At 43.7% G+C, this 19,944-nt stretch overlaps 2 protein-coding genes across 3 annotated transcripts in view; both read right to left on the minus strand.

The window, feature by feature from the left end:
- LOC105004875 (olfactory receptor 2D2-like) overlaps positions 1-19,944 on the minus strand; it is a 139,956-nt gene that overhangs the window by 61,305 nt on the left and 58,707 nt on the right. The window lies entirely within an intron of this gene.
- LOC105004978 (olfactory receptor 2A12-like) lies at positions 9,407-10,339 on the minus strand. The gene has a single exon (XM_010862802.1). It carries the CDS (start codon positions 10,337-10,339, stop codon positions 9,407-9,409), a length of 933 nt encoding a protein of 310 aa, XP_010861104.1.

The raw sequence follows: 19,944 nt of genomic DNA on the forward strand, positions 1-19,944 counted from the left end.
ATGGGAATACCAGACCACTTGACCTGCCTCTTGAGAAACCTATATGCAGGTCAGGAAGCAACAGTTTGAACTGGACATGAAACAACAGACTGGTTCCAAATAGGAAAAGGAGTGCGTCAAGGCTGTATATTGTCACCCTGCTTATTTAACTTCTATGCAGAGTACATCATGAGAAACGTTGGGCTGGAAGAACACAAGCTGGAATCAAGATTGCCAGGAAAAATATCAATAATCTCAGATATGCAGATTACACCACCTTATGGCAGAAAGTGAAGAGGAACTAAAAAGCCTCTTGATGGAAGTGAAAGAGGAGAGTAAAAAAGTTGGCATAAAGCTCAACATTCAGAAAACTAAGATCATGGCATCTGGTCCCACCACTTCATGGCAGATAGATGGGGAAACAGTGGAAACAGTGTCAGACTTTATTTTTTGGGGCTCCAAAATCACTGCAGATGGTGACTGCAGCCATGAAATTAAAAGACGCTTACTTCTTGGAAGGAAAGTTATGACCAACCTAGATAGCATATTCAAAAGCAGAGACATTACTTTGCCAACAAAGGTCTGTCTAGTCAAGGCTATGGTTTTTCCAGTGGTCATGTATGGATGAGAGAGTTGGACCGTGAAGAAAGCTAAGCACTGAAGAATTGGTGCTTTTGAACTGTGGTGCTGGAAAAGACTCTTGAGAGTCCCTTGGACTGCAAGGAGATCCAACCAGTCCATCCTAAAGGAGATCAGCCCTGGGTGTTCATTGGAGGGACTGATGCTGAAGCTGAAACTCCAATACTTTGGCCACCTCATGTGAAGAGTTGACTCATTGGAAAATACCCTGATGCTGGGAGGGATTGGGGGCAGGAGAAGAAGGGGACAACAGAGGATGAGATGGCTGGATGGCATCACTGACTCCATGGACATGAGTTTAGGTAAACTCCAGGTGTTGGTGATGGACAGGGAGGCCTGGCGTGCTGCAGTTCATGGAGTTGTAAAGAGTCGGACACGACTGAGTGACTGAACTGAACTGAACTGATACCTCTGTCACATCTGCAGATGCTTGCCTAGGTCTCTAGCATGGAACAATACATCCCCTGTATCCCCGCCACCCACACACACTCTGTTACACACCCAACCTTTATTCCCACATTAAGATTCAGTGGAAACAGTGACAGATTTTATCTTTGGGGTCTCCAAAATCACTGCAGATTGTGACTGCAGCCATGAAATTAAAAGACACTTGCTCCTTAGAAGAAAAGCTATGACAAACCTAGACAGCATATTAAAAAGCAGAAACTACTTTGCCAACAAAGGTCCATATAGTCAAAGCTACGGTTTTCCAGTAGTCATGTATGGATGTGAGAGTTGGACTGAGTGCTAAAGAAGACTGAGTGCTGAAGAACTGATGTTATTTAACTGCGGTGTTGGAGAAGACTCTGGAGAGTCCATTGGACTACAAGCAGATCAAGCCAGGCAATCCTAAAGGAATCAGTCCTGAATGTTCATTGGAAGGACTGATGCTGAAGCTGAAGCTCCAATCCTTTGACTACCTGATATGAAGAACTGACTCATTTGAAAAGACCCCGATACTGGAAAAGATTGAAGGCAGGAGGAGAAGTGGACAACAGAGGATGAGATGGTTGGATGGCATCACCGACTCAATGGATATGAGTTTGAGTAAGCTCCAGGAGTTGATGATGGACAGGGAAGTCTGGCGTGCTGCAGTCCCCGAGGTCACCAAGAGTCAGACACGACTTAGCAATTGAGCAACAACAACAAGGATCCAGCTTAGTATCCATTCCACTAGGAGGCCTTTTCAGACCTATTCCACCATCTCCCACTCCCAAACCTTGATTAGGTGCTTTCTCTATTTCTCAGAACCCCTTGTGGTTATTGGCAAGTTATAACCCTGGTAATCCTAGAAGGTTCTGATAAAAGGTTTAGGCTCTAGCATCTCGGGGAAAAAATTTTCCCTCTCATATTAACTTTGTTCTCACTCATTGACCTGGAATATCTATTATAAAGTATGGATAAAGGTATGAGTATATAACCTCCTTTCAGAAATAGTAATAGCTAATGTTATTCATGGGGTTACAAAGAGTCGGACACGACTGAGTGACTGAACTGAACTGAACTGAATGTTTAGAGAAAACTTTCTATGTGCCAGGCATTGCTATATGAACTTATCCTCATAACAACTCATTGAGGTAAGTACTAGTACCTCCATTTTTATAGATGGAAAAAAATAAACTAAATCATACAGAAAGTAAGTGATTCACTCCAAATTATAGGATTTCTGTGATGGACCTGGGATTTGAACCAAGGCATTTTGGCTTCAGAGCCAACTCTTAATCATTACATTCTCCTGCTACATGGAAACAGGCTCTAATTGGGAGAGGTAAAGAATGCAAACTGCACCTGTCTGCTCCTCCATTTGAGTCCCTTGAAGTTTGGCACGAGATACTACACAATCATGGCCTATAATTTATGACCACCAGATAAGACAGAATCAGACTCCTCCTAGGACAAAGAGCTAAGCTGGCAGCCATAGACTCTCTCTCCTGATAAAGCTTCCTCCATCTCCCCCATCACTTGGATGTGGAAGCCATGGGGTTGCATTGGAAGCAGAGGGAATCCATAGAAAGAGACTTGGGAAATACCATCCTGCATGCCATCCTCAGTCACTTCAGTTGTGCCCAACTTTTTGTGAACTATGGACTATATAAGCCACCAGGCTCCTCTGTCTATGGGATTCTCCAGGCAAGAATATTGGAGGAGGATATGCCCTCCTCTAGGGGATCTTCCCGGCCCCAGAAATGAACCCATATCTCCCGTGTCTCCTGCACTGCAGTCAGCTTCTTTACCCACTGAGCCACCTGGGAAGTCAATTACTGGATTAGAGCTTAGTAAATCCTTGTAAAAGCCTCCCTCCGACTCTTTGTGACCCCATGGACTGTAGCCTACCAGGCTCCTCTGTCCATGGGATTTTCCAGGCAATAGTACTAGAGTGAATTGCCATTTCCTTCTCCAGGGGTTCTTCCCAACCCAGGGATCAAACCCTAGTCTCTGGCATTGTAGACAGACGCTTTACCATCTGAGCCACCAGGGAAGTCCAGTTACCGGATTAGAGCTTAGTAAATCCTGTAAAAGCCTCCCTCTTAGTCAACCTTGATTTCCGTAGGAATGGGGACATTATTTAATGGAAAAAAAAAAGTCTCCTAAGATTTCGTTAGCCCAGCAGTCTCTCACAACTTGCAACAGCCAAGGTCTTTAGAGAACAGGGGAGTGGGTCCTAATCATTGTGGTCGCTGATATCATTGTTAAAAGCTTCTCCCAGCACAACCATCATTGTCCTTTCATGACATCTCTTAGCTGGACTTGGAGATCTGGAGCTTAGGAAATTCATCTTCTGTTTCTAACTCCTAGAACATGGGTTGGCAGAGAGGACCTTCCCATATATATTTCCTAAATGAACAAATGGAAGAAGGTGGAGGTCTAGAAAGAAAAAGGGGGAAGGGACAGAAGTGTGAGGTGAGGAGGAAAGAAGAGTGGGGAACAAGGGAGGGGCTAGAGGGATGTTGGGCACAGCACAGAGAGGACCCAGTGGCTGGGTGACCTGGCCACCGCTGACCTCCAGCCTCCACAGATGTCTGGATCCCACCCATAGCCCCAAGCCCAGTGACCATCTCACCCTCTGGAATCCGCAGAAACAGGTCATGGAGAGAGAGAGCCACTTGTTCTTAACGGAAAGAGACTGAACAGGAAGTACTCAGGGCAACTTATTCCAATGAGGCAGGATTCCAGGCAACCCAGTCTCCAGAAAAACACTAGGCTTCTGAGAGGTGGAAGGATGAACTCCTTGCCTTTTCTCCATTGTTCAGCTCCTTGCACTTGACCTGACCAGCCCTGGCTCCTAAAGGCCTTGCCTGTCAGGTTTTCAGGTGTAGATGGAGGGAGCCTCAGCCAATTCAAGCTCCTCTCAATGGACCAAGCTACTGAGGCTTTATGGTCCTGCTTCCTTACCAGACTTTCCTGGGAGAGCAAGGGGAGGACCATCCCCCTCCCTCCTGCCACTACCATCCCTGTGCCCCGTGAAGATGCCAGTTGGAATTCCCTGAATGTTGTCAACAAGAACCCTATAAGGAAGAGGTCCCTGTGGACAGAGCAGGAGAAAACCTCCCTATTGGGAAGGCATAGTGACCTGTCAATTTCCTTTTCCAGCCTTCTGAGGGATATGACCAGCCTAGGGGAGAGGATATTATACCTGGTCTTCTCATAGAGATGTTAAGAACCGAAGGCCTCGTGTTGATTCTCCTCTTACCTCCAAAACCCCTGTGCCCAAACTTGTCAATTAGAACATGTTTGGGTCACACCCTTATTTCTTCTGAACAACCTTGAGCAAATCAAAATCTCCCTCTATTCCTGACCAGAATAACAACTCTACTGAACTCTAACAGAAATTCTTCCTGCTGTCCCAGAGCTGGTTCTGATTACCAGTGGGGTTGGACCAGCCATTGGTAGGAGGAGGAAGGCTGGACTCTGGATGCTGAATTTTGAGTCAGGTGGGCCTGCAGACCTCAAGGAGAAGAGGGTGGGCTGGCAAGAGAGGAGAAGCTAGGGCTGTGGCAATCCTAACAACCGGGGACTCTCTGTGGAGGTTGAGAATGCCTCTGGAAGAGACTCTTGTGGGAATTAGCTCTCATTTGCTAAAACAGGTACCTTAGAAGTTTTCTGGGTTTATGTCTGGGGAGGGAGCTGAGGGAAATGGCAGGAGGTGATGATGGTACTAATGATCAAGAGCACATTAGTGGTCCTTCGGGACAGCCTTACACACAAAGCACTTTCATGCATATTTTCTCGCCAGGTCCTCCTGGCACACCTGGGAGGGAGTGTTGTGATCCTTGTTTTACAGATAATGACAATGATGGCGACCCACTGAGTGCTCGTGATGGGCCAAGTCTTGAGGGAATCAGTGATGCTCATTTTAGTCACTTCACTGCTAAGTCATTAAGGGCCTTCAAGGTCAGCATGTCCATTTCCTTACTCTCTTTTACAGCCATGAAAATTAAAGCTCAGAGAAGCAAAGTCACTGCCCTGCATGAGTTAGTGTAGGTGATTCAGACTTAGAAATCCTGCCTCCTAGCCGTGTCCCCATTCCATTGACCTCACACTTCTTCTGCTTCATTCTCTATGAATTGGCAGAAAAAGCTGTCTACCTGTCCAGTGATAATTAGTTAATTGCAGCCATCTCATCATGCATGCCCTCAACATTTTTATCCCTGGGAATTTGTATCCCCCAGTGCTGTAAATCTTGTTTGAGCCAATGAAATACACAAAGCTCAGATAAGGTAATAGGATAGTAATAATAATAAGAAGAACAGCAACAACAAAACAATAACAATAGTGATGTTAATTATTATGTGCGCATGCATGCTGTCACTTCTGTGGGGTCCAACTCTTTGTGATGCTGCAAGCTATGGCCTGCCAGGCTCCTCTGTCCATGGGATTTTCCAAGCAAGAATACTGGAGTTGGCTGCCATTTCCTTCTCTGGTTATTATAATAGTAAAACGTTATAGGTATTGTTTCATATGTGCTTTACTTATAATAACCCATGCAATATTCAAAGGTCTCAAGAAGACATCTCATCTTGAAATTCAGTGGAAACATTGTTTTGACCACCAGTGGAAACACTCAGTACTGGGACACTAACGTCTTCAAGCTAGCAGAGCTCAGAGTTCCTGAAATAGGAAACACATATTCTGTGAGTGAGTTACTGGGTATAAGAGTCACAGAATCCACTCCCATTTCACGGCTTGATTCCCATGTCCATGCATTCTGGCACTGAGGAAACAATGCCATATAGTCTCTGACTCAAAACTTAAACTTAGCATCATGTTTAAAGAAATATGTAAGATAGGGTCCTATTCTTTCACACTGTTGTTCCCTACCAATAGCGATAACTGAATCTTAATAAGTCATTTCATCCTTCAACTTGTCCAGCTTATTCCAAGTGTTGGAGGCTAGTTAAGGTCACTGATTCTATAATTATGAACCCACAGAAGTGAAATGAGTTTCTTGATCAGATGCAATGCTGTCAGGGTTCTCTGATGGTGGATTAGGCACACTGTGAATTCATAGATAATGATGCTAGCAAAAGCTTTGTGGGCAAAGGAAGCAAATTCATATCTAGAATCTGTATATGTTCCCATGAAGACAAATCACTGTCCCCTCCCTGATGGAAGAGATCCAATATAATCAAACCGCCACCGGTGACAGCTGTTCTCCTGAGGCATGGTGTCATAGACTTGATCTCTGCTATTTGTGACTTAAGCACTCATCAGTAGTGGCAAACAGGTCAGCCGTGGAAAAAGGAAACCCTGGTCCTAAGCCCGTATGAATAGCCTCCATCCTCGCTTAATGGACGTTTTGCTCATACGCCCACTGAATGAGGGTCTCGGGAAAAAGCCCGACTGACATTCACAGACCGTGTCATTTTTTCCACCTGATTTGTCTCCTCTGAAGCTGATAGCCTTTCATGAACATTCACTTGGGACACACAGATTGTGTCCACTCTAAGGAAGTCCATCCACATATCTCTCCTTTCCCCAAACTTTCTTGCCACCAATCTTTGTATCTTGTGGCATGGTTACTTAGTAGCTTTTGCTCATTTTTGCATTTTCCTATGGAAATCAATCTGTGAAAACTTTCTATCTTTAAAAGTTTTAATTTTGGTAATCTATGTCTCCCTTGGAAAATATCCATTCCATCTAAGTTTGCAATTTTATTTGCATAGGGATCAGCAAACAGAGAAAGCAGAGTTGGGGAACTTAAGTTTCTTGCATAGGAATACACAGCTGATAAGTGGTAGTTTACCAATCTGCCCAAACAGCAACTTTGAGATCATTAGTGCAGAAATGGATCAAAAGGGAAAAGAATTGGAGAGGCTGACATTTCAGTCTAGTAGCAAAATATTTCCCCCAAATAGATGAACTGAGTCCCACCAGACAGGTGCTATGATCCACTCTGCCATTTTCTTTGTTCAAGGAAACAGGAAAAAGTAAAAATAAAACAAAAAACAACAATCCTCATAGTGACCAAATTAACAGAGAATTAATTAACAACATTTTTTTAACTCCACCCCTTAGTACTTGTACACTTCCTAAGAACTGCTGGTTTGTGGACTGCAAATTCCATGAGGACAGGTGTTGTGACTCTCTGTCACCAGCACCAGGAATCAGTGATGACAGTCGACAATTAATGGCTCCCATCAGTGAACTACAGGGAATCAGAGATACTGGTAAAGCTGGATTAAAACTCTGATAGCTTCCTTGATTGCTCCCTTTTTTACCTCCACACCCAAGTCATCACATGCTCTTGCTTCTTTCCCTGTCACTTCAGCACTTCCCCACTCACTGCCACCATCAAGTCTAGAATCTCAGAAATTATGCCTAGGTCTACCCCCACTAAATGTTCCTCTTTAACCCAACCCCCTCATCCATGGTCCCAAGCCATGCTTCTGAAAATACTGAGGCACCCTCTCTCCTCTACTCTGGTCCATATCCCAGGTTCTTAAAAATAGAGATTGTCTATCTTTAAGATAAAATCTATTATCATCCTGAATTACAAACTCTATTACTATCTACCCAAGTAGAGAGACAAAAAAAAGCTCATCACTTCACCCACAAGACTCTCACTACTACCCTGATTCCTGACTCTAGCTGTAGCAGAGCCACCAGGTAGACTCCACACCTTCTGGAAGGAACTCCAAGAGCCAATAAGACCTCTTCCATAGTATCCAGGCAACCCCCTTCCCCAAAGCCAGAAACAGAAAGTTCTCAAAAGTTTTAAGTCCCTCCCACCAGCCACATAGCTCCCTACCCTCTCCCCGAATGGAGGGAATGCTCCAACAGCCCATGGGACCCTTCACTTTCTGCCTGAAACCTCCTGGAAAAGTTGCCTGGAACTTTACCACACCACTGGTGCTGTGGTACGCACCTACCTAAACCCCTGCTTAGCTCAGCGCTTACATTTTCCATCCGCAAGACATCTGAGCTTTCAATGAGGCCAGAAAGAAAGCTGGATTCCCATGCTAACTCTGAGGCTTGTGCCAGGGTTCTTATAGAGTCTCATATGTCATTTAGGTCCCTAGAAAGAATCAGAGGCACTGCTTACAATGTACTATACCTGTAACAACTTTAATTCTTCTATGGCTTTGTAATTCACCCTATGGTTCACAGAAAATACGCTAGTTTATAGCATTTGATTTCATGCATTTCACCTACTGTGACACAGAATTTTGGAGACACAGAGGTCTTAGAGACCTTTCAATTTGAGGTGCTCATTCTATAGATGAATAAAGTGAGATCCAGAGAAAGGAAGTAAATGGCCCAACCATTTAGCAAGGTTGGGACTAGAACGCAGGTCAATTAATGTCAAGTTTGGTTCCTTCCATAAGATGATGTATAGTACAAGGTATCAGCCCCATAAACCATATTGCTTCCATGCATCAGGCCAGGTCCATGGGTTACATTGGCTCCACATACCATTGGCTTAATTTTCCAAGTTGGTCACACATATTTATTATTTTCCTGTACCACTATGGTTACCTACTACTTGACGTTCTGCTATGTCCATATACCACATCACTTTCGGGTACCATGCTTCATGGTAGTTACATGCATACTATTGGTCCCAGTGCCTCTGTTGTAGATTACATTATCACCCACAGTATTTGCTCCTCTCACTGTAGAGGGAATACACATCCATCCCCATGCCACATGACTTGCATTACTTTTCTGTGGGAAGAAAATACTTCCTGGCCTTTTTTCAGAAGGCCTATACATAGGACTTGCTTTGGCCAATAGGATGTCAGCATAGAGATGTGTGTTCAGTTCAGTTGCTCAGTCGCGTCCAACTCTTTGCGACCACACGGACTGTAGCACACCAGGCCTCCCTGTCCATCACCAACTCCCGGAGTTCACTCAAACTCATGTCCATTGACATGTGTGTTACTTCTGAGCAGAAGCTTTAAGTGTCTTCATGTATTTCAGCCATTGTTCCCTTCTCTTTCTCATAAGTCTGACCTTTTCCAGATAGGGCCTCCTCCTTCAGGCCGGATCCAAGAATCCAATGGCAGAAGGCCACAGACTACTTACAGCTGATTGGAACATGACAAATAAATGGACTTTTACTGTGTGACCCCATGAGATTATGGAGTTGTTTCTAACTGCACCACAATGTAGAAAGATGATCAAGACAGCCATCCATGGTTTCATGTTCCACATTTGTTCCACTGACCAAGTACTGTGTTGGTTCTATTGTATAATGTTGGCTTCATATGTTATAGATGCTGTCCCTTTCCTCATCAATGAACACTTTACCTCAGACTCCTCCTGTCTCTCAGTTCAGCAGGCCAGTCTACCTCCCCATCACTTTGAGAAAAGCCCTCTTCATGTCCTTATTCCTCAGACTGTAGACCACAGGATTAAGCAGAGCAGTGAAGACATTATAAAAGAGTGACACCTGCTTGTCTTGCTCAGGGGAATAGCTTGAATTGGGCCTCATGTAGAGGTAGGTGGCTGGAGCATAGAAGAATGTGATCACAGTCAGGTGGGAGGCACAGGTGGAGAAAGCCTTGCAGCGGGCCTGCATGGACTTCAACTTGAGAATGGCCTGGGCAATACGGATGTAGGAGGCCACAATGATCAAGAGTGGGGCAACAACCATGAAGACACTGATGACCAGGTCCACCATTTCAATGACGTGGGTATCCATGCAAGCCAAATTTCGTACTGAGGGGCCTTCACAGAAGTAGTGGTTGACCATATTGGGCCCACAGTATGGCAGCCTCATGGTGAAAAAAGTGTGGATCAGAGAGAAGAAGAAACCACAGGCCCAGGTCCCAGCTGACAGTCGTGTGCACAGGCCCCAGCTGAGGATGACAGTATAACGCAGTGGATAGCAGATGGCCACGTACCGGTCAAAGGCCATGACGACAAATAAAATGCACTCAGTCAGGCCCACGGCACCAAAGACATACATTTGTAGCCAACAAGCAGCAAAGGAGATGGTCTGGGATTGAGAAAGAAGATGCACCAGCATCTGGGGCACAGTGGTGGTGACATAGCCCATATCCAGCAGGGAGAGGATACAGAGGAAGAAGTACATGGGAGTGTGGAGATGCGTGTCCAGGCATATCAGGGTGATGATGAGCCCATTGCCAAGGACTGAGCTCAGGAAAAGAAGAAGGAAGGCACTGAAGAGGGTCCTGTTGGTCATGGGGTCACTGGAGAAGCCAAGCAGGATAAATTCAGAAACCCAGCTTTGGTTCTGCCCTGGAGGCATCCACATGGTGGGCCTATAGGAGAATGACATGCATTTAAATATCACCTAAGATATGATAGTTTAGTAAGATCTGGAGGGAGGCAGCTGTAATATTAATTCTGAGCCCACTACCTACCTACTACCTTTTACAGTTACTTCACTTTCTGAGCCTCAGCCTCTTCTTCTGTAAAATGTGGCTAATAATACTCATCTCTCAGGGTGTTAAGGAGGAGTTGGGGAGTTGTATGTGAATCATCTCCTACAATGCCTTAAAACATTAAATAGTAGTAAATGCTCATTTGCAATCTCCCCAGGCTTATTCCCAACCCCTCAGAGCAAAGATTAGTTGCTCAAATGTCTAGTAACAATCAACTTACACAGCATCTGCTCCAGCCCCCAAAACCTGCAGATGTGAGCTTCCTGTCTACCTTAGAGATCATTTGTCTGGATGTGCGACAAGCCTCTCCTCACCCTGTAAATTTGTCTCTTTGACAGCTGACGATAAGAGGCATTACCAATAGAGGGCGGGGCTTCCTTGTTGGCTCAGGAGGTAAACTATCTGCCTGCAATGCAGGAGACCTGGATTCGATCCCTACATCAGGAAGAGCCCCTGGAGAAAGGAATGGCAACCCACTTCGGTATTCTTGCCTGGAGAATTCCATGGACAGAGAATCCTAGCAACGTGATGATGGTAGGAGGGAGGCTCTGAGGTTGAAGCTTCAATTCTCCTTCCTCAGTTGCTCAACTAGAGAGCCACTGGGTTGGTAGCGTCCAACCACAGTCACATACTCAGGCCACACACACTCTCCCTACCAGTGGTCACTTCTAGGAGAGCTCTGGCCTGTGGCTCCATCCCCACTCCCAGTAGCAGACTGTATCCTGTGGCAGTCACACCCTTTTTGAAAAAGTCTGAGCTCAGTCTTCCTTTTTCTGATCGGGGAAGATAGATAGTGGTGTCAAGAGCAGGGGGAAGGAGGGAAGTAACTCTTAAATCCTTAGTCTCTGTGTACTCTTCTTTAGCAGTAAGGCAGTAGCTGCTTTTTCTTTTTTTAATTGCTACTTATGGATCTCTTCAAGTTCTTTTTTAAGGCTTTTAGCAGTTATCGACCTTTAACTAGCTAACAATTCTGTATAGTAAATTTTCCCTGTTCACATCACTGGCATGTTCTGTCTCTTCTCAGGATTGAACTGATGCAGATGCTAAATCTATGGGGAATGAATTTGATAAAGAACAGACTGTTATATAATTACAAGCTATCTATCCATAAAGTAATTATTAATTACAAAAGTAAAAAGTGGTAGCTATCAGTGGAGAAACTGAACAACATCTTAACTGAGTGATTACAATTAATGACACCGATAAGGAGCAGATAGACACCTGGTGTTTCCATATGTGAAAACCAACAATGACTTATATATTGTTTCAGAACAAAGAAACAAAACCTGAATCTAACCATGAGAAAACATCAAAGAAACCTAAGTTGAGAAATATTCTACAAAATAACTAGCTTCTGAAAGTGACAGTCGCTCAGTTGTGTCAACTCTTTGCAACCCCATGGACTTCTCCAGGAATTCAGTCCTGGAATTCTCCGGGCCAGAATACTGGAGTGGGTAGCCGTTCCCTTCTCTAGGGGATCTTCCCAACCTAGGGATTGAACCCAGGTCTCCCACATTGCAGACAGATTATTAACCAGCTGAGCCACCCTAGTCTTCAAAAAATATCTATCATGAAAGACAAAGAAAGTTCTAATCTGTAATAGAGGCAAGGAGACTAAAAAATGTATAACAACTATTGCAAAATGTAAAACCGGAAGAGTGGAATACTACAAATAACATTAATTTGACAACTGGTAAGCCTGGAATTTTAATTAGATTAGTTTAGATAAGTATCAGTGTTAAAATGCCTGAGTTTGACAACTACTATGTGAGAGAATATCCTTATTCTCTTACATTTTAGAAACTATTCTCTGAAGTATTAAAGGGTAAAGGAACATGATGTTTACAAATTATTCTCAACTAGTTCTGAAAATTTACAGTAACAGCAAGCTAAAAATTTAACACATCTTGTCATGGGACATATAGGTTTCTTTGTAGTATTCTTTCAGGTTTTCCGAGGGTTTTTATTCTAATCCCAGTTTTCATTCAAATCCCAAAGAAAGTCAATTCCAAAGAATGTTCAAACTACTGCACAATTGCACTCATCTCATACACTAGTAAACTAATGCTTAAAATTCTCCAAGCCAGGCTTCAACCGCACATAAACTGAGAACCTCCAGAGGTTGAAGCTGCATTTAGAAAAGGCAGAGGAACCAGAGTTGAAATTGCAAAGATCCATTGGATCATCAAAAAAACAAGAGCTCCAGAAAAAAAATCTTCTTTATTGACTACACCAAAGCCTTTGACTGTGTGGCTCACAAAAAACTGCGGAAAATTTTCCAAGAGATGGAAATACCAGACCACCTTACCTGCCTCCTGAGAAATCTGTATGCAGGTCAAGAAGGAACAGTTAGAATAAGACATGGAACAACAGACTGGTTCCAAACTGGGAAAGGAGTACGTCAAGGCTGTATATATTGTCACCCTGCTTATTTAACTTCTATGCAGAGTACATCATGCGAAATGCCAGGCTGGATGAAGCACAAGCTGGAAAGAGGAGCGTGAAAAAGCCGGTTTAAAACTCAGCATTCAAAAAACTAACATTATGCCACCTAGCCCCATCACTTCATGACAAATAGATGGGGATAAAATAGAAACAGTGAAAGATTTTATTTTCTTGGGCTCAAAAATCACTGTAGATGGTGACTGCAGCCATGAAATTAAAAGATGCTTGCTCCTTGGAAGAAAAGCTATGACCAACCTAGACAGCATATTAAAAAGCAGAGACATTAATTACTTTGCCAACAAATGTCCATCTAGTCAAAGCTATGGTTTTTCCAGTAGTTATGTATGGATGTGAGAGTTGGACTACAAAGAAGGATAAAGCTGAAGAATTGATGCTTTTAAACTGTGGTGTTGGAGAAGACTCTTGAGAGTCACTTCGACTGCAAAGAGATCAAATCAGTCCATTCTAAAGGAGATCAGTCCTGAGTGTTCATTGGAAGGACTGATGTTGAAGCTGAAACTCCAATACTTTGGCCACGTTATGCAAAGAGGTGGAAAAGACCCTGATGCTGGGATAGATGGAAGGCAGGAGGAGAAGGGGACAATGGAGAATGAGTTGGTTGAATGGCATCACTGACTCGATGGACATGAGTGAGCAACCTCTGGGAGTTGGTGATGGACATGGAAGCCTCGCGTGCTGCAGTCCATGGGGTCACAAAGAGTCGGACATGAAAGAGTGACTGAACTGAACTGAACTGAGGGTTTTTAATTCCAGAAAAAGATTTTGAAAAAAATTTAAATGTGAAATAAAAATTCTTTCAGAAAAATAAAAAGTAAAATAATTTAAAGGGAGTTCTTCAGGCGGAACAAAAGTGACAGAAACACAAAAATGCAAAAAGGAATGGAGAGTCTCTCGAGGAAAGGGTAAATATAAAGTAATAATGAATATAAATCCATAATCAAGTTTTGTGAGATTTAAGACAAAAGACTAGAGATTATGGCAACAGTACACAGCAACGAAAGGGGTAAATGGAGTTAGGATCTAAATATTTAGCATAATTAGAAAAATGGTAAAACTAATATCTAGCATTTTTTCTGCTCAGTTACTCAGTTGTGTCTGACTCTTTGCAACCCCATGGACTGCAGCATGACAGGCTTCCCTTACATCATCTCCCAGAGTCTGCTCAAACTCCTGTCATTGAGTTGATGATGCCATCCTACCATCGCGTCCTTTGTCACTCACTTCTCCTCAGGCCTTCAATCTCTTCCACCATCAGAGTCTTTTCCAATGATCACTTCTCTGCTTCTGGTGGCCAAAGTATTGGAGTTTCAGCTTCAGCATCAGTTCTTTCAATGAACATTCAGGGTTGATTTCCTAGGATTCACTGGTTTGATCTCCTTGCAGTCCAAGGGACTCTCAAGAGTTCTCCATCACCATAGTTCAAAAGCATAAATTCTTCAGTGCTCGGCCTTCTTTATGGTCCAACACTCACAACCATACATGACTATGGGAAAAGCCATATCTTTATATAGACATTTGTTGGCAAAGTAATGTCTCTGCTTTTTAACATGCTGTCTAGATTGATCATAGCTTTTCTTCCAAGGACCAAGCGTCTTTTAATTTCATGGCTGCAGTCACCATCTGCAATGATTTTGGAGCCCAAGAAAATAAAATCTGTCACTGTTTTCATTGTTTTCCCTTCTATTTGCCATGAAGTGATGGGATCAGATGCTATGATCTTCATTTTTTGAATTTTGAGTTTTAAACCAGCTTTTTCACTCTCCTCTTTCACCCTCATCAAAAGGCTCTTTAGTTCATCTTTGCTTTCTGCCATTAGAGAGGTATCATCTGCATATCTGAGGTTTTAATATTTTTCCTGGAAATCTTGATTCCAGGAGACTAAAGCTTGTGACATCCAGCCCAGATTTTCAAATGATGTACTCTGCGAGTTGAATAAACAAGGACAATATGCAGCCTTGATATACTCTTTTCCCAATTTGAAACTAGTCCATTGTTCCACATCCTGTTCTAACTGTTGCTTCTTGTCTTGCATACAGGTTTCTCAGGAGGCAGGTCAGGTGGTCTGGTATTCCCATCTCTAAGAATTTTCCACAGTAGCTGAGATCCACACAGTCAAAGGATTTAGCCTAGTCAATGAAGCAGAAGTGGAAGTTTTTCTGGAATTTTCTTGCTTTTTATATGATCCAACAGATGTTGGCAATTCGGTTTCTGAGTCCTCTGCCTTTTCTAAATCCAGCTTGTACATCTGGAAGTATGGCTTGAAGGATTTTGAGCTAACATGTGAAATGAGCACAGCTGTGCAGTAGTTTGGACATTCTTTGTCATTGTCCTTCTTTGGGGTTGGATAAAAACTGACCTTTTCCAGTCCTTTGGCCACTGCTGGGTTTTCCAAATTTCCTGGCATACTGAGTGCAGCACTTTCACAGCATCATCTTTTAGGATTTGAAAATGCTTAGCTGGAATTCCATCACCTCCACTAGCTTTGTTCATAGGTGGGCTTCCTAAGGCCCACCTGACTTCATGCTCCAGTATGTCTGACCCTAGGTGAGTGACCAAACCTTGTGGTTATCCAGGCTATTAAGACCATTTTTGTACAGTTCTTCTGTGTATTCTTGCCACCTCTTCTTAATCTCTTCTCAGATCTGTTCCACCATCTCCCACTCTCAAACGTTTATTAGATTGTTTCTCTGTTTCTTAGAACTCCTTGTGGTTTTTGGCAAGGTATAACCCTAGAATGTTCTAGATTGTTCTGATATAAAGTTTGAGCTCTAATACATTGAGAAAAATTTCTCCCTCTCATGGTAACTTTATTCCCACTCAGTGAGTTGGAATATTTATAATAAAGTATGGATAAAGGGGTGAGTGGCAGGCTCCCCCATGGCTCAGTCATAAAGTATCTACCTGCAAGGCAAGAGTTGCAGGATACACGAGTTCAATCCCTGGGTCAGGAAAATCCCCTGGAGAAGGGAGTGGCAACCAACCCAGTATTCTTGCCTGGAGAATCCCATAGACAGAGGAGCCTGGTGGGCCATAGTCCATAGTGTCTCAGAGAGTCAGACATGACTGAAGCGATGGGCAGGCATGCACAAAGGAGTGAATATATAAACTTCTTTCAGAGATATTAATAGCTACTGTTTAGTGAAAACTTTCTGTGTGCCAGGCATTGCTACATGAATTGATCTCAGCCTTATAGCAACCCATTGAGGTAAGTACTAGTACCTACACTTTTAAGATGGGAAAAAACAAACTAATCCATAGAGAAAGTAAGTGATTCACTCCAAATTATACTGTTTGCGTGATCGAACCTGGGATTTGAACCAAGGCAGTTTGGCTTCAGGGCCAACTCTTAATTGTTAATTTCTCCTGCTGGAGGTGAACAGGCTCTAAGCAGGAGGGCCAAAGAATGCAAACTGCCCCCATCTGCTCCTCAATTTGAGCTTCTTGAGGCTTGGCACAAGGGACTTTAGAATCATGGCCTACGTGTTACAGCCACCAGATGAGAAAGAATCAGATCTCTCCTAGGATAAGGGAATAAAGTGGCAGCCACAGACTATCTCTCATGATAGTGTCCTCCATCTGCTCCCATCACTTGGAGGTGGGAAACCATGGGGTTGTACTGGAAGCAGAAGGCATCCATAGCAAGAGACTTGGGAACTGATTACCATACTAGAACTTAGTAAATCTTTGTCAAATCCCCTCTCTTAGTCAACCTTGATTTCCAAAGGGAATGGGGACAGTCATTTAGTGAAAATTAAAAGTCTCCTAAGATTCCATTAAGCCAACAGTCTCTGTCCTAATTCACAAAAGCCCAGGTCTCTAGTGAAGAGGGGAGTGGGAACTAATCATTGTGGTCGCTGATGTCATTGGTGAAGGCTTCTCCCAGTATAACCATCATTGTCCTTTCATAATGTCTCATATCTGGACTTGGAGATCTGAAGCTCAAGAAATTCATTTTCTGCATCTAACTCCTAGAACTTGGCTTGGCAAAGAGGACCTGTCCATATATAGTTCCTAAATGAACAAATGGGAAAAGGAAGAGGCCTAGGAAGAAAGAATGGGGAGGGGACTGAGATATGAAGTGGGGAGGAAAGAAGAATGAGGAACAAGGGAGGGGGCTAGAGGGATGTTGGGGAGGACATGGAGAGGACCCAGTGACTGAGTGACCTGGCTACCTCTGAACCCCAGGCCCACAGATGTCTGGATCATACCCATAGCCCCAGCCCAGTGACTACCTCACCCCTCACTCATTCACACATCACAGAGAGACTGTTACTTGTCCTGAAGAGGAAGAGACTCAACAGGAAGCACCCAGGGCAACTGAGTCCAGTGAGGCAGGATTCCAGGCAACCCAGTCTCCAGAAAAACACTAGGCTTCTGAGAGGTGGAAGGATGAACCCCCTGGCTTCTCTCTATGATTCAGCTCTTTGCACTTGACCCGGCCAACCCTGGCTCCTGAAGGCCTTTCCTATCAGGTCCTCAGGGTTAGATGGAGGGAGGCTTGGCCCATCCATGCTTCTCTCAATGGACCAAGCTGTTGAGGCTTTATGTCCTGCCTCCTTACCAGGCTTTTCTGGGAGACGGAGGGGAGGGCCATCTTCCTGCTTCCTGCCACTGTCTCTGTCCCTGGTGGGGATGCCAAGATGGAATTCTCCAAATGTTGTCAACAAGAACCCCACAAGAAAGAGTCCTTTAGGGTTAGAGCAGGAGAAAACCCACCCTGTTGGGGAGACACAGTGACCTGTCCTTTCTTTTTCCAGCTTTCTGAGGAATATGACCAGTCCAGGGGAGAGGAAATTATACCTGGTCTTCTTGCAGAAATGTCAAGAACTAAAAGCCTCATGTTGATTCTCTTCTTACTCCCAAACCCCTGTGCCCCAATGTGTCAATTAGAACATGGCTGAGTCATACTCCTATTCTTTATGGTGGGAGATTCTGAGCAAATCAAAATCTTCCTCTGTTACTGACCAGAATAACAACTCTACCTGAACTCTAATTGAATTTCTTCCTGCTGTCCCAGAGCTGGTTCTGATCACCAGCAGGGTTGGGCCAGCTAGGGCATTGGTAGGAGGATGAAGACTGGACTCTGCATGCTGAATTCTGAGCCAGGTGGGCCTGCAGGCCTCAAGCAGATGAGGGTGGGCTGGCAAGAGGGAAAAAGCTAGGGCTGCGGCAGTCCTAACAATGGGGGACTCTCTGCGGAGGTTGAGAATACCTCTGGGAAGGACTCTGGCAATTATCTCTTGTTTGCTAAGACAGGTGCCCCAGAAAGTTTTCTGATTTTATGTCTGGGGATGGACCTGAGGGAAATGGCAGGAGGTGGTGATGGTAATAATGGCCAAGAGCATCTCAACGGTCCTCTAGGACAGCCCCATGCACAAAGCACTTTCACGTGACTTTTCTCACCAGGTCCTCCCAGTACTCCTGGGACGGAGGTCTTATGGGAGGGCAGTGTCATGGTCATGGTTTATAGATGATGACAATGATGTTGATTCACTGAGCACTTGTGATGGGCCATGTACTGAGGGAGTCAGCGATACAGGTTTTGGTCATTTAGTGCTCTCTAAGGGATAAAGGGGCTTCAAAGCCAACATGTCCAGTTCCTTACTCTCTTTTACAGCCATGAAAACTACAGCTCAGAGAAGCAAAGTCATCGCCCTGCAGGAGTTAGTGTAGGTGATTCCGACCTAGAAGTCCTTTTTCCCAGTCAGAGACCCATTCAATTGACCACAGGCTCCTTCCCCTGCTTCATTCTCTAGGAGTCTGAAGAACTGTCCACCTGTCCATCTCATCGTGCATGCCCTCAACATTTCATCCCTGGGTGTTTGTATCCCCCAATGCTGTAAATCTTGTTTGAGCCAATGAAAGTACACAAAGTGCAGATAAGGTAATGGGATAGTAATAATAATGGTAAAGAAAAAACAACAAAACAATAGCAACAGAGGTGATAATGATTATGGGTGCATGCATGCTAAGTCACTTCAGTTGTGTTCAACTCTTTGTGATCCTATGTATTGGAGCTGCCAAGCTCCTCTGTCCATGGGATTCTCCAGGCAAGAATACTAGAATGGGTTGTCATTTCCTTCTCCAGAAATTATTATAATAATAGCAAAACCTTATAGGTTTTGTTTCTTATGTGCTTTACTTACAATAACCCATTTATATCCATCTAGAGATGACTTCTCATCTTCAACTTCACTGGGAACATTGATTTAACCACCAGTGGAAAAACTCTCTACTGGGACACTAAGATCTCCAAACTAGCAGATTTCAGAGTTCCTAAAATAGGGAAAAATATTCTGTGAGTGAGTTACTGGGTATAAGTGTCACAGATTCTACTTCCATTTCACTGCTTGATTCCCATATTTACGCATTCTTGGATGGGAGGAAACAGCGCCATATAGTCTCTCTCAAAGCATAAACTTAGCATCATGTTCACTTTAAAGACATATGTAAGATAGGCCCTATTCTTTCAAGGAATTTTTACTGACGTGTAACAATAACTGAGTCTTAATAAGCCATTCCACTTTTCAATTAGGCCACCTTATCCTAAGCAATTCCAAAGAATGCTCAAACTACCACACAATTGCACTCATCTCACACGCTAGTAAAGTAATGCTCAAAATTCTCCATGCCAGGCTTCAGCAATATGTGAACTGTGAACTTCCTGATGTTCAAGCTGGTTTTAGAAAAGGCAGAGGAACCAGAGATCAAATTGCCAACATCTGCTGGATCATCGAAAAAGCAAGAGAGTTCCAGAAAAACATCTATTTCTGCTCTAGTGACTATGCCAAAGCCTTTGACTGTGTGGATCACAATAAACTGTGGAAAATTCTGAAAGAGATGGGAATATCAGACCACCTGATCTGCCTCTTGAGAAATTTGTATGCAGGTCAGGAAGCAACTGTTAGAACTGGACATGGAACAACAGACTGGTTCCAAATAGGAAAAGGAGTTCATCAAGGCTGTATATTGTCACCCTGTTTACTTAACTTCTATGAAGAGTAGATCA

This window comes from Bison bison, unplaced genomic scaffold (assembly GCF_000754665.1).
Source record: "Bison bison bison isolate TAMUID 2011002044 unplaced genomic scaffold, Bison_UMD1.0 scf7180017864484, whole genome shotgun sequence".
Lineage (NCBI taxonomy): Eukaryota > Metazoa > Chordata > Mammalia > Artiodactyla > Bovidae > Bison > Bison bison.